Consider the following 26,431-nt stretch of genomic DNA (forward strand, 5'->3'; position numbering starts at 1 on the left):
GCGTGGCGGGCGGGCGGGCGGCATTACCTTAAATACCCGAGAGCGGCCGCGCTACCGTAATTACTGTGTACAATGCGCACACTAATAGGGCCGTGACAAGAACCCCCGCGGTTTTCCCCCCAGCTGTAGCCGCCGGCATCCCCTCTGCCCCCGGACACTTCGGGGTCCGCGCCCCGGTGCTCCCCGCGGGGCTGGACGGGGAAGGGGAGGGCGGACCGGGACAGGAGAGCTTCCTGCCCCGCCCTTCCCCGCCCTGCAGGTGAAGCCGAGCCACGGACGCGGGAGCTGCCGCCGGCCATGGCCTACCGGGAGCTGGTGAGGCGCTGGCACCAGGGAGTGCTGGCGGCCGACGGCGGGGACTGGGACACGGCCCTCGACATCTTCGCCGGTATCCCGGGACCGCCGGCCAGGATCTGTTTCAACATGGGCTGCGTGCACCTGCTGGCGGGGCGGCCCGAGGCGGCACTCAGGGTGAGCGGCGGGAGCCGGGGCCTGAGGGGCCGGGATGGGGGCGCTGCTGCCGGAGTGCATCACTGAGAGACTGCTGTTGAGACAGGAGCTAAAACCCGTCACAGCCTGCTTTGGGTTGGAAGGGACCTCAAAGCTCACCCAGCTCCAGCCCCTGCCATGGGCAGGGACACCTTCCACTAGAGCAGCTTGCTCCAAGCCCCTGTGTCCAACCTGGCCTTGAACACTGCCAGGGATGGGGCAGCCACAGCTTCTCTGGGCACCCTGTGCCAGCGCCTCAGCACCCTCCCAGGGAAGAGCTTCTGCCTAAGAGCTCATCTCAGTCTCCCCTCGGGCAGGTTAAAGCCATTCCCCTTGGCCTGTCCCTACAGGCCCTTGTCCCAAGCCCCTCTCCAGCTTTCCTGCAGCCCCTTTAGGCACTGGAGCTGCTCTCAGGTCTCCCCTTCAGGAGCCTTCTCTTCTCCAGGCTGCCCCAGCCCAGCTCTCTCAGCCTGGCTCCAGAGCAGAGCTGCTCCAGCCCTCGCAGTAGCTCCATGGCCTCCTCTGCACTTGCTCCAACAGCTCCACGTCCTTCTGATGCTGGTGACCTGCACATCCCACTAATAGCAGGAAAGTGGGAGGTGATGGACAAAGAGTGAGGGCCCTGCAGCCACCTGTGTCCTCAGACAGTCCTGCACAAGCAGTCGAGGCTGCCAAAAAGAAACCACTCTGCTGGAGAACTGCTGCCCTTGGCAAGGGAGAGCAGGAGCCTGTGCTGGGGTGGGCAAGGGCCCTGAGGGGAAGCCTTTTTCTTACAGCCCCTGGCACGTTTGCACATCTGTCTGTCTGTGTCTCAGCTGCCTGATGAAGGGAGGCACATAAGCCATTTCTTAATGCATATAGAAGAGCTCAGGCTGTGCTGGAAGTCCTGGGGCAGAGCCATAGGGCCTGGGCAGGGTTCTAGCTGCAAGGGACAGCAGCGAGTGCACCACAGTGGTGCTCAGAGAGACTCTTTAGCGATGAATGGGCACTGACTGGGAAGAATCTAAGCTGTACTTACATGTAGGACAACGGTTGATTGTTGTTTTAGAATCATAGAATAGTTAGGGTTGGAAAGGACCTAAAGATCATCAAGTTCTAATCCCCCTTCCATGGGCAAGGACAAGGTCTTTTATAACACAGTAAAGCAGACTGTTAAATGTGTTTTGAGTTACAGGAGAAGCCAGCACCATAATGTGCAGTCCCTCCCTGACCTCCTGCAATGTATTTTCATCCCTGCAATGCTATCCCTTTCTAGGCAGTTTCAGGAAAGTCTGGAGTTTCAGGCTTGATTTATTTCCTCCATACCATCTCCTTGAAATGGTAAGTGAAGGAGCACACCTCCTAGCTCTCTCAAAGGCATTAAGACTGTTTTCCCAGTGCAGTGTTACTTAGAACCATCAGCCATGAGCTGCTGCCAACTTTGCTAATACTTGCCTGTACTTAGCTGTGAAACTGGACCAGAAATATGGACTTAGAGGTGCATTGTGTGAAGCCCTTCAGTTTTCTCCTTTGCGTCTTTTCACATACTTATCACCGTAGCCTGCTTGAAACAGCCTTCCAAAGCCTGGCTAGTCCTGCTGCTCCCACTGTCAGGGCAAAGTCTGCTCCCCACAACACAGTTTTCCCATTAAAGATGCTGGATTGCAAGCGTAGCTCATTTAAGTCCAGTCCATTTTAACAAGGAAGAATAAAAACCTGAAGCTCAGCTTATAGAGAGCCAAGACCTGAACTTGGAGCTGCCTCCTGTCCAGATCACAGCCCTGAGCTTGTCAGTTCTGGGGAGTTGGTCACAAGCACAGGGATGGCTGCTACACCCAGAACAAGAACAGCTTGGATGTGGCTGCCTGGATGCACATACCCAGACATCAGCAGGAGAGAGCCAAACGGATCCTTGTGATCCTCTGGGGCAACAACACAAGAGGGACGTGGAGCTGTTGGAGTGAGTACAGAGGAGGCCACGGAGATGCTTCGAGAGCTGGAGCAGCTCTGCTCTGGAGCCAGGCTGAGAGAGCTGGGCTGGGTCAGCCTGGAGAAGAGAAGGCTCCTGAAGGGGAGACCTGAGAGCAGCTCCAGTGCCTAAAGGGGCTGCAGGAAACCTGGAGAGGGGCTTTGGACAAGGACAAGTGGAAGGTGTCCCTGCCTGTGGCAGGGGGTTGGAACTGGATGAGTTTTAAGGTCCCTTCCCACTCAAACCAGTCTGAGATTCTATGATGTGTCTGTTTTTCTCCTTAGGCGTTCAATGACACCATTGCCAAGGACAGCTCTCTAGCTGTTGGCTATTTTCAGAGAGGGTTTGTCCATCTGCAGCTGGGAAGGTGAGGCCCGTGTCTGCTTCAGTCTTCAGTTTTCTCCTTTTAGTCAGACTTTATTCTGTGATTCTAAAATTCACTTCTTCCAGCAATCTTAAAGAGTTCTTAAGGTCCAGTTTGACCTTGTAAACCGTGTCAGAAGTCAGCAAGTCTTGTCTCTGATAAAGCTGAGAAGACAGGAGCTGCACAACTCCCAGCCCCAAGGGTGGCTAATACATGACATTACTGTTCCATACACTGAGAGAAAGAAGCTGCTCCTGGGGGAGGGTTGGGGGAGCTGCGGGGGGCCTGCCAGGATTCGCATTGTCCTTCAGATTTCTTTGGGAATGAAAATACGTAATTATGCTGCTTGGTGTATGTCCACATGGGACCCCTGAGTCTGACCTCCCTACACACCTAGTTGCACCAAAGTGCCCAACTCCCACGCTCTGCTAAGAGCAGATTTTGTGGGCCTAATCTCAGGCTCCTTGATTTAATGTTGGGATTGCTCCACTAATGTCATGGGATTGATTACTCATTGTTTGCACAGTTAAATCACAGTGACATCCTGCTCAGACAGGTGGGTGGAGGATTTTGCAGATCCCTCTTACCTTCATGTTCAGTTATTCTCTTTCCTGTTATTTTCCCCGTATTTTCCAGACCTTAATTTTGACAAAATGACTACCTTTATTTCTGGGAGGGAGTTAAACTGAGCAGTTCTGCACCCACAGCTGCCTCTCAAGCAGCTACAAGCTCTGTACCTCTGCAACAGAGCTGTGGTCAGGGGTGGTCCAAGCTGCTCCACTCTGCTCCTCCGGGCACCCTGTGCTAGCACCTCAGCACCCTCCCAGGGAAGAGTTTCTGCCTAAGAGATCATCTCAGTCTCCCCTCTGGCAGGTTAAAGCCATTCCCCTTGGCCTGTCCCTACTTCCCTTGTCCCAAGCCCCTCTCCAGCTTTCCTGCAGCCCCTTCAGGCACTGGAGCTGCTCTAAGGTCTCCCCTTCAGGAGCCTTCTCTTCTCCAGGCTGCCCCAGCCCAGCTCTCTCAGCCTGGCTCCAGAGCAGAGCTGCTCCAGCCCTCGCAGCACCTCCGTGGCCTCCTCTGGCCTCACTCCAACAGCTCCACGTCCCTCTTGTGCTGCTGCCCCAGAGCTGGATCAGGACTGCGGGGGGGGGGTCTCCCCAGAGCACAGCAAAGGGGCAGGATCCCCTCCCTGAGCTGGTGCTCACGCTCTGTGCGTGCAGCCCAGCACAGGGAGGTTTTGGGATCAAGCACACACTGAAGCCAGGTCATGGGGAGCTTCTCCTCACCCAACACCCCCAAGTCTTTCCCCTCAGGCTGCTCCATCCCCTTTCTCCCCAGCCTGTGTTTGTGTTTGAGATTGCCTCAACCCAGAGACAGGACCTGGTACTTGGTCTTGTTGAACCTCATGAGGATTGCACAGGCAAACTTCTTAAACAGTATTCAGTTTTTCTAGTCTCATGTTCTTCTGTCATCTCCACACTGCAGGTATGAAGAAGCTCTCTGTGATTATCATATGGCTTTCAGCCACCTAAGAAAAAATCCTTTCATTGATTACAAGCAGCTGGGGCTGAGGCACATCCTCTATGCATGGGAGGTAAGAGTCAGCCTGTCAGAGCAGCCCTTCCGCTGTGCTGGTGGGGATTAGTAGGCATTAGTAACCCAGGAGCTTTTCAGGACAGTGCATTAGAACAGTAAAAACAGAACTTAATCATAAAACTCATAAACCAATCTCACCTCTGAAGAGTTCAGTAAATTGTACAATTGAAAAGTAAAGCTCTTCAGAGCAGATGCATACAAGTTTGTGTATTGGGTTGGGTTTTTTGGCTTATCTATGTATGCATATAATATTTAGACATACGTGCATGTAAATATCTACGTAAGTTTTGTGAACTCCTCAGCTTTGAAAGCTGAAATAGGCTGAAGTGTAGACAGATGGGAACCGAATTGGTCCATAAGGAGTACTGTAAGAAACTTGTGCATGAAAGCCTGTTTTTCCAGCTGTAGCAACTGGTCTTCACTTTTCCTCTGTGTCTAAACTCACAAACTGGGCTGTACGCTGGGTTTTGCTTCTGTAACTTCGTTCTGCAGCTCTTACACTGTGACATGGAGTCAACTTGCCTGTTTAGAACCCATGTAAGTCTGAATTGACTGTGAATATTTGTAATATTTGGACTGTAAAAGACTTCTAGAAACTGTACTCTGAGGGTTCACTTTGTTTTCTCCCCTCAGTCTGCACACAGAGACCAAAAGGCAGATGCAGGAAAGTATTTAAGTCTTTACTTCCGCCGGGTTGAGGAGTTATTGCATAACTCAAGTCAAGCGTGCCCAGAAACCCCTCCAGTCAAGTCAACTTTCGCGCACCTTACACCTGGCACGAAGAAGCCATCCTTGGCATCTGTGCTATTACCCAAACCTCACCAGCTTTAACAGTTTCAGCACCACAGCACTGCCTCCTCTGAGCTCACACACACTTAGAAACTTAGTCCCTTTGGAAGGTTCAGGGCTGCAGGAGTGCCCCAGGCCATCCCGAGGAGGCTGGTGCCTTTCCTGCTATGAGCATGCAGTCCCTCACTCCACATGCAGTGGGCATTGCCAGCATATGTGCTCTCACTGGGCTGACACTCCAGACTTGGGATCTGCATTCTGAGTCAACTGAATCTCACTCTTACATCTACCTGCAGCTCATTTCCAAAGCACACAGCCAATCCTCCTGCAGAACTGCACCATCAGCTTTCCCCATGCTTGGCCTCTCAGGTGCTGCAGCTGATCCTCATAGGGAAATGTGCTGTGTGGTTGGAAAATCCTAAACTATTTGCCTCTTGCAAGGCTGTACCACTTCTGAGCTGAGAGCTGCTGCCTTGCCTCTCCAAGAGGCAGCATCCCTGCAGTTCTGTAGATGTTCAGAATTACCTTTCCCCACCACCCCCAAACTGCCATTTGCTACTGTCATAATAAAGGAGCAATGGTAAAGCATCCTATTAGTTGCATCTCTGTCCCAAGCACTGCTTGCACCCAGGAACCACACAGCAATTGACAGGCTGATAATCCTGTCATGTAATATAACAAGCTATCTGACAGCAGATCAGCAAGGCCACACTTCTGCCTTGTGGGCCAGCAGCTTTTCCATACACTGACTGTTGGGCAGTGACAAGAAGAGATCTCCCACTCTTAATTAGCATATGGATCAAGGCTTCCCAACACCCAGTCTGTGCTACTCCCACACTTTGCCACTTCACCACTCAACATACTTACATGCTGCTAAAGGGTAACAAGCTACAGCTGACAATCTGCACATTCACAGCCCACCACAATGTGAAATAGTTTCAGTCAAGTTATTTTGCAGTGAAAGGGAGTCAGAATTACTCTGCACAGTAAAGTATTACCTAGTTGCATGTGGGAAGAAACACAAGACTCTTCCTGGCCTTTCAGCTGCATAAAGATTAAAGCTCTTGTGGTACCAGAGTCTTCATCTGGTGTTCCCCATGCTTCTCCTTGGCTTGAATGGAGCTGGCAGCTCCAGCAGGTAGCCTGGAGGTGCAGAGGTACAGCTTTTCTGTCTTTCCACTCTAAATATGGAGGTTTTGTTCAGCTGTGCAACCAGTAGGCAGTAGATGGCTGCTGCTGTATCTGTGATGTTCCAGTGCCTGGACCCTCTTGCTTGGCTGAGTTCTGCTGGTTGTGATGGGTGGTGCTGGATCTCAGCCCTCAGTTCTGTTCTCTCCTTGCCCTTTCCAGGTCCTGTACAGCACTGCAGCAGCCCAGTGCCAGCTGCAGCGGTGGCAGGAGGCCAGAGTCACCCTGGACAAGGCTGTTGTGTGGAGACCTGAAGGAAGAACAGCAATCCTGGACCTGGCCTTTCAGCAGGTGCAGGTAAGAGCCCCTCTGTGAGCTCCTGGGTATGTGCATTGGGTTGAAGTTAAGACACAGGAGGTAAGAATGTGCTAATTGTATTTTGGGTTTTCTTGTCTGCTTGGTCACCTGGTAACATAGTCAAAATTTGGTTGTGATGCTCAGCCAAACTAGTGCTTCAGCTAATCAAGTACTCTATCAGCCCCAGGTGCTTCATAGCACAGCAACACCATAGTGAAGAATTATGGTATAGCCTCTCAGGTTGGGGGTTTTGCTTTCTAGTCCCTAGTCAGCTCTTAGGTGACCAGGAGCAACTTGCAAGTGTCTGATACACACTTCCTGGAGAGTTCATTATTTTACTTTCTCCATACTTCCTTATGTTACTTGTATCCTTTCTAAGATCTGATCATGTCTTCTAGCATCATGTTTGTGCTTTACATTAGTATATCATTTATATTTGCTGTTAGCTTGCTACTCAGTCTTTGAACAGGGGAGAAAATAACAACATCTGAAATCAAATAGAAAAACTTCTTAGAAGATTTCTTTAAGAAACCTGACTCCACTGCGCTCCCTTCCCACCTGTCCCATGCCAACAGAGTCCATCTTTGACTCACCACTGGGTAATGGCTGCTGAGTTTACACATGCTCATTAAACCTGAGTGACCTTTCTCAAGTTCACAGATGTAATTTTTGCCCCAATGTCTTCCTGGAGCTGATCTTACCCACATAAGGAAGCTCTACTTGCTTTTCACTGCTGTTATGTTTCATTTAACATTCACTGGTGGCTTTTCCATTCTCTGCTTTCCCTGCCCTAGAACCGGCTATTTTTAGAGCCCATGCAGGTTCCTCTGGGGGAATTTTTCAGACCACGAAAGAAGGAAGTTGAACAGCTGGATTCAAAAGACTTCCTGGGTAAACCCAAGGTAACAGGCATGTGATCACTAAGATTAACAAGCAGCTTAAGATCTCACTTTCTGACCTCTCCAGAGAGCATTACTGTTGTTTGCTCCACTGCTCACTGTGCTGATGGAGAACCCAGAGCAGGACTGTCAGGGTCAAGGCATCTGGGACACAGAGGCTGGAATCTGTAAAATTGCCACCTCTTCTGTCAAAACTGCCCTTTGTGCTAAAACCCCTTCCCAGTCTTGGTCACCTGAAACTCTGAAAAAGCTAAGCAGGTCCTTAGGGAGCCCTGTGACCATCTTTGTGCTGACAAGATTTTCAAGAGGAACATGTTCTTCCAGCATGCTCCTATGCACTGCTGCATTGCCAGTGGGACAGGCAGGCACCTGGGAGACGAATGCTTTGTCACATCCCTTAATGCAAGTCAGCAAAGAATTTCTCTGATCCCTTCTGGGACCAGTGCAGGCAGCAGAAGCGCCACAGGCCAGAGAGCTCCAATGGGAATAAAGGGAAGGGAAAGTAATTCACTCACATACTTTTAAAGAAGCTTTGGAAAGGCTGAAAAACCAGGGACAAGAATGGTTAAAGCTGTTCTGGGAATCCAGGTCTGCTTTTTCCACTATGTGCATGGCTCTACTTTATGCCTGACCATAGGATGTCAGAAGGAAATCAGTCCGAGTAGATAGCCTGGCACGAAGTTTGAGTCATCCAACCTGGATTCAGTTATTGCTTTGTCCTCCAACAGGTGATCTCATCCATCATTCCCAATGATGAGTACATTGGCTTCGAGCCTCTCAGGCCTCAGGTGAGCAGGACAAAGCTGTGAAAAGAGGAATGGAGCTCCAGGTAGGGCCTCAGATCCTAACACCGTCAGGGTAAGAACATGCTGGTGAAGGAAAGAAACGGTGCAGTATCAGACTGGCTCCATGGAGCCATTCAAAGCCAGGTGGGCTTCAGCATTGGCTGGAAGGGACTCAGTGATGTGAGTCTCCAACCCTTTGAAGATGCATTTTTGTCTCTTTGCCATGTCAAAACAGCAATGGAGACTGCTGTACTCAACACGTGCTTGCCCAGTACATCACTGGGTTTGTCAGCATAAGCATGGCTGCCTTGCACTGTAATACAAGCTCCTTAGAACCAAGGGAAGGAAAGATATTTTGTTATTCATCTCCTTATGGGATAAAGAGGAAGGGGGAGAAATAAAAGGAATATCCTGGTAAGGTGTAGAGCAGCAGTGGTTAAAATCAAAGACAAAACACCTCAGTGTGGTATTCAGAGGGACAGAAAAGAAGGTGGTACTGTTCCTGTGTAAGGTATTGTTATAAATATATGCTGTTGTTTCTCCCACAGAAACAGGGCTTTTATGAACCTGGTGCTGATGCTCTGCTGTAAGTGTTTGGTTCCATCTTGGTCTAACTCTTCTCTCACTATTTCTGTTCAGAAGGTCACATTTTGTTCTCCGATATCTTTGAAGAGCCTGTGGGATCTACACCCACTTCTCAACGAGGGTGTAGAGAATGACAAACATGCAAAGGCTTTTGTGGGTGCCAAAGACACTGCAGTGCAGTTGGCATCCCTCATGCAGGAATCTCAGGGTAGTTTGCAGGAGTTGACTCAATAGTCTTGTGAAACAGGCCTGGATCATGCCATGGCCAGGGAATGGAAGCAGAGAGAGATTGTAGGACCTGCCCAGGTCTGTGGCAGAGGATGCTCAGCTGCCACATCCTAGTGCCCAGAACAAGGCTTCCAGATATTCCCTTCCAGCCCTGCTGAGCCAAAATCAGCCTTGGTTGCAATAGCATGAAACTATTTGTTGTGGTGATGTTGTACCAGCAGCACTTCATGCTGAGTTTAATAATTGCTTTGATCTGGAGAGCATTTATCAGTGCAATGAAAATGGAGCAGCTGCATTTGGGAAATCTGTGTTTTCCAGGCTGCTTTTGTTCCCAGTTGGAACAAAGAGTAGCAATGGAAATCATCATTTCCCAACAAGTGAAATATTTGGCATGGGACAATTTGGATCAGTGCAGTGTTCTGGACCAAAGCATTCAGCACCAGACCTCCAGGGTTAGTAAAGGTGCTCTCATTCTCTCTTTCCAGAGAAAGTGAGTCAGGCTACTACCGGGTATTGTCCCATTACTACCCAAAGGACTCAGAGAAGCTGGCAGTGAGAGCCAGCAGCTTGGTCTTTGTGCTGACAAGAGGAGGGGATGGCTGGGCTACAGCCATACATGATGGACAGGTAAGGACAGTGGGTGGGCTTTCCAGCCCATCCCCACCAGCAGAGACCACAGAGGCCTGGACAGGAGCTTGCTGCAACCCTCTGAGCACATTCCAAGGGCACCCTGTAGCTCTGCAGAGAATGAGTTCAGGAGCTCACTTCCACAGACCAGCTGCTAACTGTAGATTTCTCTGACACTGGGCTCCCACTATCTTCTGCCATTCACCTCTATAGCTCCACATGGGCATTTCTGGGGGCAGTTGTGCTTTCCACCATACAAAATCCTACTGTGGGATTCTGTAGGATAACAGACCTCACCAGGGACCACCATTTAGAGCAGTATTTGTCACCTGAGAGTTCTTCCAGGGCTGAGGAAAGCAGCTGGTCCTTATCTGGTGTGTAGTGCCTCTGTTACATTAACTTTGGGAAGGCTCTGGAAGGATTTCAGCTGTGCAGACAGGTTTTATAAAGGGCTCTAGAGAAGACCTAAGGAATTGAGCAAACCTGACATCTTTCTGTAGACCAGGGAACGATAGTGCAAAGATTGAACAGGAACAGACAAATATGACATCACGGAAAATCTTTTGCTGACAGAAGCCATTTCTCACATGTCTACTGAAATGCTTCGGAAGAACCAGTGGATTAGCTTGAACCAGTATTATCTGCCTATATTTGCAAAAAAAGTCAGAAGATTCTTCACAAGACTCTTCACTAAAACCCCAGGGAGCTGCTTGGGCAAGAGGCAGTGCCTGAGGGCTGATGACAGGTTAAAATATGAAAATAAAGAATAGGCATAAATGAACAGGATTTTATTTCTTTCTTTTTAGAGAAAGGACGTCCCCACAGAGAATCTCCTGTGACCTAAGCATTTAGCATATCCCTAAGGGATGTAGTAATAGAGATGGGGATGTAGTGCTCCTTAAGGTGACCATGTTCCACTACAGTCAAATGACTGGCATAGCCTAAAGCAGCTGGAGCTGGCAGTGAACAGTTACAGACCTGTTTGAATGTGCTGGTTGAAGCTCAGTGAAGTGTCGAGTGAAATTCAAAGTAAAAAAAAAAAAGTAAAATAATAGACACTGGGGAAACAAAAAGCATAATTACAATGATCAGTTGAAATTGGGAGCTCTAGAGCAGTGAGTGGCAGAAGACACAGAGATGCTGCTGCACTGGTATCCCTCAGTATCCTTGCTACTCTCTGCCCAAGCATCCATTTCAGGGGCAGGGTGTTTGGGCTGTTACATCCCAGCCACTCCAGCAGCAGCACTGCTTTCAGCAGAAAAACATGCAAAAGAACCATGGGATTTTGTCAGCAATATCAGAACACGAACCCTATGGATTACTGTATGAGACTCTGCCCCCCCGTGGGCGCATTTGAGTTGCTGCAGGCAGGGGTGGTTTGCAAGGGCAGAAGCAGTGCAGAGTGGGACTTAGAGAAAGTGGGTCTGGGTGGGCTGGAGCTGAGCCTGCCACAGCAGCAGCTCCTGTCTCACCCTGCTCTGCTTTGTGTCCTGCAGAAGCTGCGCATTCCCAGCTCTCTCCTGGAGCCTGCCTCAAAGATGGATAAATGGGTGAGCTGACAGCCTTGCAAGCAGGGGCGAGGGAGGGACCAAGAGGTACATCTGGGACACTTCTGTGTAAGATTATCACAGGACAGGACAACTGTGTAAGAGACACAGAGTATGAAGTACTGAGACACCTTGACTTGAAGACCAAGTGCTCTTGAACAGGAACAGCAGAAGAGTTAAAAGCCACAGTGGCTTGTACCACCAGCTGATCTAGGTGTCGTTAGCTCTTATCCACCATGGGCTGATGGGGCACACAAAGATGAGCAGCTGCCATGGCTCTCCTGACCACTGTAACTTCTTGTGCCACTGGATGAGTTTGAGGGCTTAAGGCTTCTGTTTATCCAGCCTGCTCCCATGGTCTGTGCAGCCAGTCAGTGTAGCACAGAAGCAGGTGAGGAGGGCTCACACATTCTGGTTCAGCAGCAGAGAGCAGGTTAATCTCTTTCAGTGGAGCAGTAACATCTTAGAGATACTGCTTTTTGCCTTAGGGCCATGCACTAAGCCCTAACCTTCACCTTTGACTTGGGAAAGTTTTCATCTCATCTCCACCACAGACATGTCCACACATGATCCAAATAATTTTCCATCTGAAACCAGTGCAGAAAGGTGCAACTCAGACCCGTTAGGGATTTTTGGAAGCTCACAGTTGTTGTGATGTTGCTGTGATTCACAGTTTCACTCCCAGATGAATCTTTGGTCATAGCCCATGCTTGGGCATTTGCTCCATGGCTGTCTCACTGTGAACCAGCCCAAGTTCCCAGGTGAGCTGGCAGATGGTGAGGAGAACCCTCAGCACAGTGTGAGCAGCCTCCCTCTGCTCCAGCACCAACCCAGCAAGGAGCAAGAGGCCAAGGAAGTGCCCCACTAAGCCTCTCATCACCCCTGCTACCCACAGGAGCTGCAGAGACCATTCTGAGTGCTCCACCTCATCCAGCCAGTTAATAAACTGGTCTCCCTGGAGCTCTCTCTGGGATTACACCCATACATTTATAACTGGCTGCAGCCTCTGTCATGGACAACAGCCTCGACCAGTCTCCAGTGCCTTCTGCTCACTCTTCTGATTTTCTGTTGCAGAAGATCAACGATGGGATTCCTCTCCCTCCTGCCCAGGTGCCTCCCAGCCGACTCCACATGAAGCAGAAGCCAGGTAGTCCCCAGGCCAGGGACCTCAGTGGGTGTGACTTGGAGCTGTGCCCACCCCTGCTTTGGGGGGCATGGAGAGGCTGGTTGCCCACTGCAGCCCTGTCTGCCTGTGTGCTGGGGGTTGCAGAAGAGGTGCGGAGTCTGCTGACTGTGGGTGCTGTTCCTCTGCTCTTGTTTTGTTCTTCAGAATCTGCTGGGGGAGAAAATGCCCCTGTAAATGGTGCTGGTGCTCAAATGGACTCCAAGGTAAGGTGTTCCACAAGCTGGCACAGCCTCAAGAGGTCAAGGCTGTGAAAAATGCCAGATTCCTGACCAAATCCTCCAAAATTCCTGAGCTGGCCCAAAATCACCTGAAAAAAACCCTCTTCCTCTGCCCATTTTCCCGTTCCAAAGAGAGGCTCCCATGGGTTCATTCCTCCACCACTTCCAAGTTTGTGACCATACAACTTTGTCAGACTGCCCAAGGTTGAGGCTTAGCAGGGCAGTGCCATTGTGGCACCCCCCAAGGAGCCAAGAGCCTCAGACACAGCAACATCCTCAGGCACACACTTCACAGCCTATTTTGGAAGAGAGTTGTCTTTGAACTACCTGCTGGCCCTCTCTCCCTTCTCCTGTGCAGAATTTTCTGCTCCTGAGAGTCTGGGTACCACAATTCATTTATTTGTGTTCTGGGATGTTGTTCTCTAATGCACTTCCATGTCATTACCAACCACAGTGTATGATGGTGCTGGAATTGCTCCTGTATCCACTTGGGGACAGCACCTCTGGCAGTGCCAGCTGCAGATGAGGTCTGCTGGCTTTGTCTCTGCCACCCTCTTTGCAGGGCTTTTGGAGCAGTTTTTTGTTCAGCTTCAGACAGGAGGCAGCACAACATGGGAACTGGCTGCACCTCTCCAGCTGGCTAGAGGAATTGGAGCCCTGCTCAGCTGGACTTGAGGTTGGGAGGTACCTGTGTGATGAGACCCAGAAACAGGCTTCCTGGGTCATGGGAGGAACAGTTGATCCCAAGCTTTGGATCCATAGCTGCCCCTCTGATGCTACACTACCATTACATGGTAGCACTGAGATGAGGGGTTGTGTCGATGTCGCCTCTGTTGATAGGAGAGGTGACATAGTCTGAGTAACCCCCCTGTGCACGATGCCACCTCTCTCAGCAGATCCCAGTGACCTGTGGGGACGCTCCCCCCGGCAATGCCAGGCCCATGGTGCTGCGGGTGTGCTGCGAGTGCACAATGATGCTGAGGGCAGGCACAGCTCCGGCGCTGCAGGACCTGCGGGCACTGCTGCGGGAGTGCCTGGGGCAGCAGGCGCAGCGAGGGAGGCTCAGGTGGGTGACAGGGTGCAGCAGCCACCCCCCTAAGGGTATAAGGGCCGTATGAAGATAGGCTGAGAACACTGGGGCTGTTCACCCTGGAGAAGGGAAACTGTGTGGAGACCTCAGAGCAGCTTCCAGTGTCTCAGAGGGGGCTACAGGGATGCTGGAGAGGGACTTTGGACAAGGGCCTGTAGGGACAGACCAAGGGGAATGGGTTTAAACTGAAGTGGGAGATTTAGGTTGAGTATAAGGCAGAAGTTCTTCCCTGTGAGGGTGCTGAAGCACTGGCACAGGGTTCCCAGAGAAGCTGTGGCTGCCCCATCCTGGCAGTGCTCAAGGGCAGGTTGGACACAGGGGCTTGGAGCAAGCTGCTCTAGTGGAAGGTGTCCCTGCCCGTGGCAGGGGTTGGAACTGGATGAGTTTTAAGGTCCCTTCCAACCCAAACCATTCTGTAACTCTAAGACACAGGCATTCAACTCTGTCTAGTCTCCTGGGAACATTTAATTGGGGTGTTGTGATCAAAACACCAGCAGAGATTCAGCGAAGGCTGAGCACACAGCCTTCCTTTCAGGGCCAACCTTACCGTGGCTTGTGGTTAGGAGAAAATCATATGCTCATGGACTTTGGAAGCCTGAAGGATCTTTCCCAGGGCACTGCCATGGTCAGGAAACAGGGAAACATGAACTCTGTGCAGATGCAGGTGCTGTACATTGGATTTTCTCCATTGCTCAGCTCAGCCTTTGAGATACACTAGGATCAATGCAGAGCAATTTGGGAGTCAGGTGTAAGTGTGCATTGGTCCTGAGGTGACAGTTCCCTGATGTGATACCCCTGGGGACACACAGTGTAGTCAGGAGAGTTTAGGATCTTCCCCTCAAGTAAATGTGTGAGGAGCTGAGGGTGTCTCCCTTTCTGCCCACTGAACATGTAGGTAGGCCCCACATCCATGTGCAAAGGTTAAAGCTGGCTTACAAGGGGGACTTCAAAGACTGAAGATGGTAGAGGACTAGGCTGGCCTCAGAGCTAGGCTTTAAGTGAGATTTGAGCCATGTTAATGAACTCTTGCAGCTACAAGAATTTGGATGGCAAGGAACTGGGAGCAGTTTCGGGAGAGGAGGATCTAGGGAGGATGTGGCAGCAGCTGACGGATGGCAGGCTGGTGCTGTGTTGCCAGGTACGTGGGCTGTGACCACCTCCTCTGCTGTGCTGGGCTCACATCTCTGCTTTGCCTTGCAACCTTCATGCTGACTCTCCTGTAGGACTCAGAGTCCCACTCGGGCAGACCCATCCTCTACCGGATGCTGGCTCAGCACTCCTACCCTGCACAGGGACCAGGGGACCTGGACTTCAGCAAGGGAGATGTGCTGGATGTTCTCTCTGAAGGTAGCTCTGCAGTCCTGTCTGCAGGCTTGTGCTGGAGCAGGCTTTGAGTCTGCTGCAGGTGCCTGGGGAGTAGATGCCTCTCCAGTGCTGCCTCAGGGCTTATGCTGCTCCTTTATGTTTTCCCAGTGAATGAGGACTGGCTGGAAGGACACTGCAATGGCAAGACTGGCATCTTCCCCAAATGCTTTGCAACCCAGACCAGTTGTGGTGCTGCCTTCCTATAGCAAATAGGAGCCTTTTACTGCCCGACTGCACTGTCTCCCAGGGGTGGGAGGCCCCAGTCCCAGTTTATTCAGCCACAGCCAGGAGTTCTGCTGAACCTGGACAGGAGATGTCCCTCACTCACAGATCCCATGAGGTCAGCTCTAGCAGTCCAACAGCATCTTCTACAGCCTGTTCCCAGACCTGGCATTTTTACTTCTGTGCTTACACTGCCAAAGATGTGCCTGTGCAGGGCAGAGAGAAGGGAGAGGGATCTGATGTTTGGTTATGGAAAATGTCCAAGCGCCGCTGGCTCAGACCTTCCAGGTGGGAAGAGGTTCCTGTGGATGGAGGTCTTTACCCCCTCTCCATGTTGCTCAAGTTCAGGCTGGAGGGCTGAGCCTCACCCTAGTGAAGCCAAAGACTGTGAGCAGGAGGCAGAGCCCTGGTCCCCAGGCCCTTGGCTCACATGTCCTTATCTCCACCACACAGAAATGCTGCTCTTTCAAATGGCTTTTCTAACCTGTTTCCAGTGGGGTGAATGGGATAACAGCTTGGGTTAGGACCACCATGTATCATCTTCCACAGCAAATACCCTGCAGATCTGCCAGAGCCAAAGGGCTCTGACCATTCCTCAGTCCAGATGCTTTTGATACTTTCCTCCAGCCCTTAAATCCTGCCTGGACGTTCCTTCATGCTGCATGGGCAGAAGAGATCTTACAGTGCAGAGGAGAGGTGGCTGGGGAGCACCCCTGCTCAGAGCAGCCCTTTGGAGGGGCTGGGCAGGGGGGTGCTGAGCTGGAGCTGGGAGGAATGACGTGACCATCCGATTCCTGCCCCGAGCTGTGCTGGGCTCTTCTGAGCTGGATGAACCACTTAATCGCCTGGAGCTGGAACCCGTTAGGGATTTGGTGTCTGAGAGAGCTGAGCTGTGTAACTGGAATATCCAATAAACCCTGAGCCACAGTTGGCAGCTCTTCAGTCAACCTCCACTTGCATTTTTCTGCTGCTATGGCAGTAAATAGTTTTAAAGACACCTGACAGTGTCTTTGGGTAGATACTGTCACATACTACAGCAGTCTTTCACAGGGCAAGATACAGGTAAGGTCTCTCCTCAGAGCTTAGGTGGCCACCACTGCTCTCCATCACCAGTTGCCTCCTGTGGCTGTTGGGATTGCAGCCCAGCAGGAAGCCATGCGAGGCTGGTCGGGGACTTTCCTATGTGAAAAACAAAATGGGTTTTATTTCTAGTTTGGGTTGATCTGGCTTCATCCAGCTGCCAAGTCTGTCAGCTTTTATCAGCCAGATTGGTCTTCCTCTTGGAGGTACTCAGAGAGCTCAAGACACCTTTGTCATCTTCAGCATCTTCATAGAGATGGCCCAATTAGACCTCCTGAGCAATGGAGATGGGTCTAATGCCCTCATTCTTCTCCCACCTTCTTTTGCAGCACATCCCTCCCAGGTTGGTAGGCAGGATGTCTCTGGTCAGGAGGCTGGGAGCTACTTGCTTTTGCAGAAACACTGGAGGAAGCCGGCCACCAGGCCTGCCACGATGGCCAGCATGATGCAGGAGACAGCACCTGCCCACAGACTGGGCTGCTGGCCCTTGATGTGTCCCAGAGCCTCCGTGGGGATCATGTTGGTGAGGTTCAGCATGAAGCCCAGCGTCCACCCGATGTCCGTGTTTGCTGCCTGAGGTGAGGGAGCAGAGGTCATTCAAAAGTACTTCTCCCAGCTTTGGTCCAAGGAGCTCTCCCATGAGCTGCCCCAGCTGTGATTTCACACAGGGACCTGGCTGTGGTGAACCTGATCTTAGCAGCCCCAAATACACAGAGAGCTTTCCTTTCCCCCCTTCCCAAAGGCTGAAGGGCAGATGAATGTGGATGAACAAGGCCAGGTTGGACACGGGCTTGGAGCAAGCTGCTCTAGTGGAAGGTGTCCCTGCCCATGGCAGGGTTGGAACTGGATGAGCTTAAAGATCCCTTCCAACCCAGACTAGTCTGGGATTCTGATAATGGGTGCTCTGGTCCAGATCTGCCGCTGTGACCATGATTTTGGATCTGAGCTTTCCTCCTCCCCCATTATCCTTCAAATTTGGTCCTGTTCTGGTTCAAATGGGTCCTGGGGCCCCCATCAGCTCTCTGATGCTCAAGTCAATCCTGCCTCACATCAGACACCAATGTAGCCAGATCCTCCTGTGCACTTCTCCAATGCACTTAAAATCAGCTTGTTATGTTCACACCAGAGTGGGAGAGAACAAGCTGGTGTCAGAGGTTTGGGACAGGGAAGGAAGAGTGAAGCTGGGCTGGGGTCACTGGGCAGCAGGATGCGAAGGGGAAACATTTCTGGTGCAGGGGACTCCAGGGATGCTGCTCCTGGACATGTGCTGGGGCCAGGTCAAGGATGCAGAGCCCACAGGGTCCTTACCTGCTGCCTGAAGTGGATGCTGCTCCACGTGTGCTCACTGAACTTGTAGCCATCAAGCAGCAGTGTCAAGATGTAAATGGCCGTGGAGCAGTACTTGTGTAGATACCCCTTCTGCTGCGGGAAGGTCTCCACCAGCTGTGGGGCCATCAGAGGACACAGTGCAACAGGGAATGAGATGCTCGGGAGCCCTGCCTAGCCCACGGGACAGGAGGACATTGCCTTCTTGGGATGAGAGTTGGGACATGACAAGCACAGGGCTCCTTTCTGCCCCTCAGGGCTCTCACCTCTGCCCAGTCCTTCTTGCAGAAGGCCTGGACTGTGGAGTTGACGTCCTTTAGAGACTGCTGGCTGGTCAGGTTCAGGAAATGGAAGGTGTAGTAGAATCCAGCAAAGGCCTGGGGGATACAGGGAGGTGGTAAGAACTACACCTCCTTCCTCACCCCCCAAAAAGACCCAGGGTCCCCTCTTGCTTGGGGACAGAGTCCCACATAATTCCCAGGATTCTGCATCCAGCACCCCCTTGATTCTACCAGAAACCTTGGAGCGGGTTGAGAAGCCCTGGTGCTGCTGCTCACACTCTGAGCCAGCTCAGATTCACTCCCTGGGACAGGATTTTCCCTTGGGGGGGGCTGGGGCATCGCACAAAGCAGAAGCCACCTCCCAGCACAGAAGAGGTTGCAGATGGGATCAGCCCTGGAGTTGCCTCTCTCCCCACAGCCAGTGGCAGAGGAGAATCCCACCCAGCCCTATTCCCCGACCACAGCCCCAGGGACGGAGGCTCCTTACAAAGAACTGTCCCCGCACGGGCGGCTGATAGACCCCGTTGAACCCACACGTGCTGTTGGCCCCACAGCTGAGGTTGAAGAGCTGCTGCACGGCGGTGCTGCACGCTGCTGGCTCCCCTGTCCCCATCACCCTGAGGAGCTGCGCGGCGCTGGGGCTGCTCGGGGCACGCACACAGGGGCTGTCGTAGAGCTCTGCCGTGGTGATGTTCTCCTGGTACCCCCTGGGGTAGCAGGGGTGTGAGAGCTGAGCAGCGGACGGGCTGGCCTGGAGAGAGTGCGAGCCATTAGTGGGGCTTGGTGTGGGGTGCCAGTGAGGTCTGACCCACAGCCCATGCTGTACTTAGACAGGGACTGGATCCTGCTTTTTTGGAGCAGAATCTAGACCCTAGGATGATTTGAGAAATAGGAGCCATCCTTTGCATGATTTTGTCGGCCCCACTGAGCTGTTCTGGGTGGTGATGCCCCTACCAGCCTGTGCATCCCATGGGATTGGGATGAATATCAGCTGCTCTGATATTCACTCTGTCCCCACACTGGTCCTAGCACAGGAAGGACCAAAGGTACATCCCACCTGCGTGCTCCTTGAGCATCTCTGCCTCCCGCTGCACTGGGCTGTGTGCTCTGTCTGAGGTGAGGCAGGAGGACACGGGCCAGTGGTGGAGCTGTGTATGCTGGGAATCTTCTCTGGGGGCAGAAACTAAGGAAGGGCGAGTGAACAGGGACAGGAAAGAGCTTGAGGGTCCAGCTGGGCTTGGGAAATGATGGAAGGTGCTATTACATGTCAACATCTGGGGAGAAGGAACCTGGCAGGGAACCACCACCACTTCCCATCCAAATGAGAGAGCGTTTTGGTTCAGCAGAGAAAATCTAAGCTTCTCCAAGGTTTTTGAATTCCCAATTCCTTAACACTTTTTCAACTGGAATGCCCAAAATTTCTGGAAGACGTTGATGGCAAAGGGAAGTGCTTGAGCAGCTCCTGGCCACCAGCTCCAGCCTGCGGTACCTGGTGGAGAGCTGCCAGCAGCCTCTTCAAGGCCTGTGTCTGCCCATAGCAGAGGTAGCTGTGGGTGTAGAGCGAATAGTTGGTGCCATACAGCCTGAAGAAGACAGAGGTGTTCTTGTCCTCAATGGTGACTCCAGGCTGGAAGGTTATTTGTGTTGAGGCACCTCCAAGGTCCAGAGCTCCGAGAACCTCAGCATCCTGCGGATGTTCCCATTTCTCTGCAAAGGAATACTGGCCCGACAAGACAGCAAGTGTTAGTCTGAGCTGCAGTCACGGTCCCTGTCCCTTTCCTCCATGCTTTGTGGGCTCAGAAGTCCCTGAGGGACCTTCCATGTCCTGTCTCCCTGTTTAAGCCCTTCCTGCCTACACCCTCCTCAACCCACAGAGATGTCTGTGTAGCAGTGGCTGAGGTCTGTTCCCTTGGTTGCTGCACATCAGCTGGAATACAGAGACTTTGAGGAGGTAAAGAGTAACGCTTTGATCTGGGGTCTGGAGCTACTGTATCCCTGCGATACCAAACCTGATCCATGTGTAGGTAGAGAGCACAGGGCCAGGCAAAGGGACACAGAGACCCTTGATTGCGTTAATCACATGCAGCTCACAAGCACAGGCTACATGTACCTGTGACAAGCACCCTGCACCTACGTATTCCTCGTGTCTGGGAATACAGAAACCTGGCTGGGGCGCACACAGGGATGTCACTGCTCACCCCGAGCCCGCTGCCTGCCCGCACCTTGACGAGCGTCTCCAGCAGGAAGTTGACGCTGATCCAGCCGAAGGAGCCCTCCTCGTTCCCCGTCAGGACCTGAGCTCCGCGGAACTCCACCGGGTACTCGCCAATGGTCTTGGCCACCTCGGCAAAGACCTGCTGGGCCTTGGTGCTGTTCTGCTCCCTGCCCGGGGAAGGAGATGGACACCGCGAGTGGAGGAGGCGATGGCCGCACAGCTCCAGCACGGGGCTGACAGCGAGCGCCTGCGGCTGCTGCCAAGGAGCAGAGACGGGGCAAAGCCAGCAGATCCCTCCTGTGCTGCGCTGGGAGTGCCCCTAAAAATGCTGCCTGTGGGCTCGGCCTGAGAACACAGGAAGGGTCATGGCAAGTCTGGCAAAGGAGGTGCTGGCAGAGGAGGCCATGGAGATGCTGCGAGGGCTGGAGCAGCTCTGCTCTGGAGCCAGGCTGAGAGAGCTGGGCTGGGTCAGCCTGGAGAAGAGAAGGCTCCTGAAGGTGAGACCTTAGAGCAGCTCCAGTGCCTGAAGGGGCTGCAGGAAAGCTGGAGAGGGGCTTGGGACAAGGGCCTGGAGGGACAAGGGCTGTGGGGTTTCCCCATGGCCACAGTGAGCGTCTCTCTTGGACACCCCATAGGCCACAGATGTGGATGCTCTGCCCATCCCCATGGGCTCCGGGACAGCTCCCCTGCTGCCCGCAGCCCCTTGTGCCCCCAGCCCCATCCCAGCCCCTGCCCAGGCTCCGGTGCAGGAGACGTGGTGGGAAGGGTGGAGGTGCCGGCTCCGCGCTGTGCTGTACCTCAGCAGCCGCATGCCCGCTGTGGCCCCCAGGTAGGTGGGGGTCTCCCGCTGCTGCTCTGCCGGGATGATCTCCATGGCCTTGTCCAGGCAGGGCTTCAGGCTGGCTCCGGCCCCGGCGGGGTCGTCTGCGTAGCTGGAGATGCCGGGTCCTGCAGGAGAGCCCCGTGTGATGGAGCCAGGTCAGTGACACACAGGAGGGATGGGATAGTGCAGGACTGTCAATGCATGAAGCCCCCAGGGGTTTGTCCCTGCAGTCCCAGTCTCTTCATGCCCTTGCATGGGTGTCCTGGCTGGGCAGTGCTCAGAGCCGACCTGCCTGGAGGCAGCACGTGTGCCACAGCCACAGGCAGCTCCTGCTCCGCACACAGTGGAAGGGCAGCAGTGTGCCTTGTGATGCCGAGCTCTTGTTTAATGCAGGTAGGTGGAACTGCCTGACACAGCCTGGCATTCCTGCAGGACTCGTTCAGCAAACACAGCACTTCCCTATTTCTTTGGGAAGGGGCAGGCTCTCCCTTGTCCTGCTGTGTGTGGAGTGTATGCACATGCAGAGGTACCCTCTCACAGCTTGTTTGAGTTCCTATTTTTGGAAGCTGGCAGCAGATCTGAACACCCAGCGTGGTCCTGTGGAGAGCAGGGACAGGCTCTGGGGTGTCAATACCACTATTTACCTTCCCCCAGCTCTGCACACCATTAGTGCTATTAGCCCATCTCCATTACACTTTGCTCTCTGACGGACCCCCTCAGTTAACCAGTAACTGACCTGCCTGGGTGTGAGGTTAAGGTGAGCTCGGAGCCCTCCCAGCCCCTGCCCTGGCACCTCTGCCCTTGCCTGGTGGCTTTTGCCAGTGCCAGCACAGCTCCATGTACCATTTAGCTGACCCTACCTCCCTCGGGAGCCTGGTCCTTCCCTCCAGAAATACCAGTCTGAGAGCACCTTTGCAAGAGGAATAGATGGGCCTTTGGGTATTTCTAAATACCCAGTAGATGAATAACTGCCCTTGGGGTATTCACCATTCACCTCACCCAGCACGAACCAGCCAACCCCGCCTGGTGCTGCAGGGCAGGCGCCCTGCTGAAGGGTCCCTGCGCGGAGCAGGGGCAGGGAGAGGGACAGCACATCCCGGCACTCACCGGCTGCAGTGCAGGCCTCCACCTGGGACACGATGCCGGTGCCGTTCTCCTTGTCCGCAGGCCACCGGTAGATGTAGAGAGCCGTGTGCGTGGAGCCGGCGTCAAACACCAGCCCGTACTGGGGGCAGAGGGGACAGGGACTGTCAGGGGGTGCCGCCAGCAGAGCTCCTGGAGCAGGGGAACCTCAGATGGTCAAGAGTGGCACCAGAAGAGGGAGAGCCCTGTGGTACTGCACTCACTGTGCTGAGGACAAGGATCCACCACAAGCCCTTTGAGCTCCAGTGAAGAGGCTGAATGTGCTCTAGGGTCAGGCAGTGACAGAACTCTGCCAGACACAGGGCAGCCTGTGCAGGAGCTTGTCCCCATAGACTCCCAGCCTGGTTTGTGCTGGAAGGGACCTCAAAGCTCATCCAACCCCAACCCCTGCCACGGGCAGGGACACCTTCCACTAGAGCAGCTTGCTCCAAGCCCCTGTGTCCAACCTGGCCTTGAACACTGCCAGGGATGGGGCAGCCACAGCTTCTCTGGGCACCCTGTGCCAGCGCCTCAGCACCCTCACAGGGAAGAGCTTCTGCCTAAGAGCTCATCTCAGTCTCCCCTCTGGCAGGTTAAAGCCATTCCCCTTGGCCTGTCCCTCCAGGCCCTTGTCCCAAGCCCCTTTCCAGGTTTCCTGCAGCCCCTTGAGGCACTGGAGCTGCTCTCAGGTCTCCCCTTCAGGAGCCTTCTCTTCTCCAGGCTGCCCCAGCCCAGCTCTGTCAGCCTGGCTCCAGAGCAGAGCTGCTCCAGCCCTCGGAGCTTTCTGGGCTCAAGCCTGCCTGAAACCCAGGGAAAATCCTCTACCAGGGGGCAGCCAGCACCCACGTGAGAGCAGGCAGCTCCTCCCAAGGACCCTACCTTGGTGCTGGGAGGCAGAATCACATCCTTCACATTCACGATGCTCAGAATGAGGGCAATGAAGCTGAAGACACAAGTGGCTGCCAGGAGACCTGCAAGGACCTTGGCTTTGTGGTCCATTCCTCCTCCAACCTGCAAGAACAGCCCCAACAACATGCTCCCACCTCTGCACTTGCAAAGCCAGTTTTAAAATACAAATCTCATATATGGTTATGGGAAATGCAAATCCCACATATGGATATGGGACTTTCCCGTTCCCTAGCAAGGCCTGAAGCCATTCTCTAGGGCATGGCTGCTCTTTTGGCAGTCTCAGGCAGGGACACCCTGCTCTGCTGAGCACTCCCTCCCTGTGGAATTTGCAGCCTGGCTTTACTGCCTCAGCTGCAGCCCTTTGGGCTCCTCTCTGCACACAGTCCCCATCCCTCTGCCCTGCTCCAACTGCAAGGCTGGGGGAAGCATTAGGAGCAGGACCCTGCCCTGGCAGCTTCCCACTGTGGCCATCCCCTCCTGGATGCAGAGCCACATCCCTTCGTCATCCCCTGCATCCTCACAGAACCCGTCCCACAAGATCTGGGACCAGCAGGCAACATCTGTTGCCCAACAGGCCCAGACTGTCCCTGCTCCCGGTCCTCTCTGCTCCAGGCAGGGGAACAGCATCTAGAGCCCCGTCTTCCTCACCTCTGCTCCGGGTGATGCCACAGCAGGTAAGCATACACACAGGGACATGCCCTTGCCTGCAGGTGACCCCCAAGCCTCTCCTGCAGCACCAAGGGCAGGCAGAAGGGCAGAGGCGGGAGGCTCCTGCGGACTGGGTCACACACAGCCCTGCAGCCAAGCTGGGATACCAACAGTGACAGCATCACACGGGCAGCCCAGCCAGTGGGTGCAGAGGAGCCCTAGAGATGGGAGGGGGTTCTGCACCTCCTGCTTGTCTGGCTGGAGCTCAGCTCCCAGCAGGGTCAGCCTAAGGCATTGGGAAGAAATTGCAGCAGAGAAGCAAAGCCAAAGGATCTGGTTCTCTGCAATGGCCTCAGCACACAGCAGCACCCCAGCTGGTCCAGATGTGCTTTCCTCAGCACCCTGCCCCATGCCACCATGGGCTGGCTTCCTCCACAGCCTTGGGCTGAGCAGTGGATGTCCCGAGAGCCTGGACACAGCCTAGAGAGGCGGTTGAACCACCCGGAGCTCTGGGGTGGCACCTGGGGGCTGTCCCTTGGCTGCACAATTCTCCTGTGAGTTCATAGAACCACAGAGAAATTCCCTTGCCCTTTTGGCAGGTCAGTGGCTGGAACCAGAGGTGACCTTTGGCAAGGTCAGAGGAGACGCTGATTCCTGGTTCAGTGTCAGCATCTCCAGTGACGAACAAGGGTGACCGATACCCTGCATGACATGAGATGTGTAATGATGGATCTGTTCTTCTGGCCCACGTCATGGGGACACAGGACGACAGGAAACCCTTATCAGGGAGCCCTGCCCTGTGTGGTGGCTATGGCCAGAAGAGAACATATGGAAGCAGCTGATGAATCCCTATATTGCCATGTCTCCAGTCCTATCAGCCTAGAGTTTGCCTAGATACAGCTGTGTCATGGGGATGGGATTTCCCTGCTCCGGGTAACACAATAAAGCCCAGCCCAGCCCACATCCTGGAAAACCCTGTCCCAGGCACTGTGCAACGGAATGATGTGAAATGGAGATAAATTGCACATCCTGCACATGGGAGCAGGTGGGAAATGGGCTCCACCTGCTCTGATAGGGACTAAACTCCATCTGGACTGGGCAGGAGCCAGCATCCAAAGGCAGTACAGAGCCGGGGAGGGCAGCAGGCCATGGGGAGGGAGCCCAAGTGGTGGAAAACAAGGCAAGAAGCATGTGAGAAGCTGATCCATCTGCCCAGGCTTTCTGTGGCACCTCGGGGCTGGCCGGTGCTGAATCCACATGCTGCAGGGACGGGAGGTGATGGTGATGCCTCCAGAGCTGCAGAAGGGGCTGCACAGCCCACAGGGAGCAGTGCCCGTGGGGAAGGTTCCCAGCTGTGCCCAGCCTGGGCTGTGCCTGCCCTTGTCCGTGTGAGCTGGCACCACAAGTGCTCCGAAAGCACCGCGGGACATCCCCCACCTGCAGCGCCCCTGGCGCAGGAGGGCAGGCTCGGAGGCGCTGCCGGTGCTCGGGACAACGGGGCTGAGCTCCCACCCTGTGCATGTGGGATGTGTAAGTCAAAGGGGCTCTTTAGAGTGTAAGAACGAGGGTGTGGGTGAGCGCTGTGAGCATCCATGCCAGGCAGAGCGGTCCCTGCCTCCTATCTCTCCCACCAGTGCTGGGGCACAGCAGTGCCCTCCATGCCCTGTCCATGTAACCCCCGTGCCCCCCAGCCTGCTGCTTCCTGCACCTGCAGCCCACTGAGCATGTCTGTCTCCAGCACGGGCTCCAGTGCTGACCCACCACCCCCTCCGAGCCAAGCTCCATCTAGGGCCCCCCAAGCCCCTTCCCTGCCCAGGCTCACCCTGGCTGCTCCCGGCTCCGCCGCCCTCCCGTGTCACCGTGTACTTGGAGTGTGGAGCCCGCTCCTGGGACAAAGGCTGCCCCGGTCCCCGCTACGGCCCTCCCCTTGGCTTGGGACCAGCAACCTGCCCAGGAGAGCCTTGTCCAGGAGGCAGCAGGGCTGGAGAGCCAGGGTGGAATGGGAATTGCGTCCGGTGTTAACCACTTGCCTGCTGGACACGTCCACCCATGGGGTGCCGGCCATGCTGTGGGGCAGCTCCCTGGGAAGCTCAGGCTGAGCTGAGCCTGCATCCCTGCCCCTCGGGGAGCCTGTGGGTGGCCTGGCCCTGGGGTGAAGGCAGCGGCTTAGGTCAGAGAGACCCTCAGCCATCCCTGCCCCAGACCTGCTGCAGAAGCACACAGCCCCATGGAGCATGGACCCAGTTGGTCACCCACACCCTGCTGTCACCTAGTGCTGCCCCAGTGCAGGCAGGGACAGCGGCCCAAGACAGTGACCCGGCAGGTGAGGAACCATCCCCATGGCCAGGGTGCCCCACAGCCAGAGACCCATCCCCATGACCAGGGATGAGTCCCCGTTGTCAGCGTCCCATCACCCTGGGGTGGTGCAGGCAGGGCACAGGCAGCGGAACAGGCAGGGGTGCGGGCAGAGGTAGAGGCAGGGTGCAGGAAGCGGTGCGGGCAGGCCGCGGGGTTGCCCCGCCCTTGCCGCGGGCCGTCCCGGGAGGGAACCCGGACACGCGGCGTCGGTTCAGGCCGCACTTTCGCTTTGCATTGCCCCGGGCC

General features: G+C 54.1%; 3 protein-coding genes across 8 annotated transcripts in view; 2 read left to right on the top strand and 1 right to left on the bottom strand.

The window, feature by feature from the left end:
• LOC133283116 (ectonucleoside triphosphate diphosphohydrolase 8-like) overlaps positions 1–26,431 on the top strand; it is a 157,825-nt gene that overhangs the window by 125,993 nt on the left and 5,401 nt on the right. The gene's annotated exons all lie outside the window — the stretch shown is intronic.
• On the top strand, positions 92–16,365 carry NOXA1 (NADPH oxidase activator 1). Of its 2 annotated transcripts, none has more exons than XM_061479609.1 (15): positions 92–471; positions 2,722–2,804; positions 4,287–4,395; positions 6,537–6,671; positions 7,466–7,573; positions 8,299–8,358; positions 8,904–8,941; positions 9,654–9,795; positions 11,292–11,345; positions 12,417–12,489; positions 12,673–12,731; positions 13,640–13,812; positions 14,869–14,974; positions 15,060–15,183; positions 15,310–16,365. In XM_061479609.1, exons 1-15 carry the CDS (start codon positions 298–300, stop codon positions 15,405–15,407), a joined length of 1,536 nt encoding a protein of 511 aa, XP_061335593.1. In that variant the 5' UTR covers positions 92–297; the 3' UTR covers positions 15,408–16,365. The 2 variants fall into 2 exon arrangements, with proteins under 2 accessions (XP_061335593.1, XP_061335594.1); XM_061479610.1 differs by having other exon boundaries at positions 13,643–13,812.
• ENTPD8 (ectonucleoside triphosphate diphosphohydrolase 8) lies at positions 11,601–25,840 on the bottom strand. Of its 5 annotated transcripts, none has more exons than XM_061479613.1 (10): positions 25,650–25,832; positions 23,150–23,281; positions 22,256–22,373; positions 21,123–21,273; positions 20,333–20,492; positions 19,600–19,830; positions 18,598–18,861; positions 18,096–18,206; positions 17,812–17,946; positions 11,601–11,929 (listed from the first exon to the last, which is right to left on the bottom strand). In XM_061479613.1, exons 2-10 carry the CDS (start codon positions 23,267–23,269, stop codon positions 11,882–11,884), a joined length of 1,338 nt encoding a protein of 445 aa, XP_061335597.1. In that variant the 5' UTR covers positions 23,270–23,281; positions 25,650–25,832; the 3' UTR covers positions 11,601–11,881. The 5 variants fall into 5 exon arrangements, 3 of the variants coding, with proteins under 3 accessions (XP_061335597.1, XP_061335596.1, XP_061335598.1); XR_009747757.1 differs by having other exon boundaries at positions 11,912–11,929; positions 18,570–18,861; positions 25,650–25,831; XM_061479612.1 differs by lacking the exon at positions 11,601–11,929 and adding an exon at positions 16,608–17,076 and having other exon boundaries at positions 25,650–25,840.

This window comes from Pezoporus flaviventris, unplaced genomic scaffold, assembly GCF_033815535.1.
Source record: "Pezoporus flaviventris isolate CSIRO_AGI_PZ_B2104156 unplaced genomic scaffold, CSIRO_AGI_Pfla_v1 ptg000154l, whole genome shotgun sequence".
Taxonomy (NCBI): domain Eukaryota; kingdom Metazoa; phylum Chordata; class Aves; order Psittaciformes; family Psittacidae; genus Pezoporus; species Pezoporus flaviventris.

Coding starts and splice junctions, on each gene's coding strand:
- NOXA1 (XM_061479609.1), top strand. CDS start 298: ATGGCCTACCGGGAGCTGGTGAGGCGCTGGCACCAGGGAGTGCTGGCG. Junction 8,359..8,903: donor TCGAGCCTCTCAGGCCTCAG/GTGAGCAGGACA, acceptor TTTCTCCCACAG/AAACAGGGCTTTTATGAACC. Junction 15,184..15,309: donor GCTGGATGTTCTCTCTGAAG/GTAGCTCTGCAG, acceptor ATGTTTTCCCAG/TGAATGAGGACTGGCTGGAA.
- ENTPD8 (XM_061479612.1), bottom strand. CDS start 23,269: ATGGACCACAAAGCCAAGGTCCTTGCAGGTCTCCTGGCAGCCACTTGT. Junction 19,831..20,332: donor TGCTGGAGACGCTCGTCAAG/GTGCGGGCAGGC, acceptor TTGTCGGGCCAG/TATTCCTTTGCAGAGAAATG. Junction 18,207..18,597: donor CCGTGCGGGGACAGTTCTTT/GTAAGGAGCCTC, acceptor TGTATCCCCCAG/GCCTTTGCTGGATTCTACTA.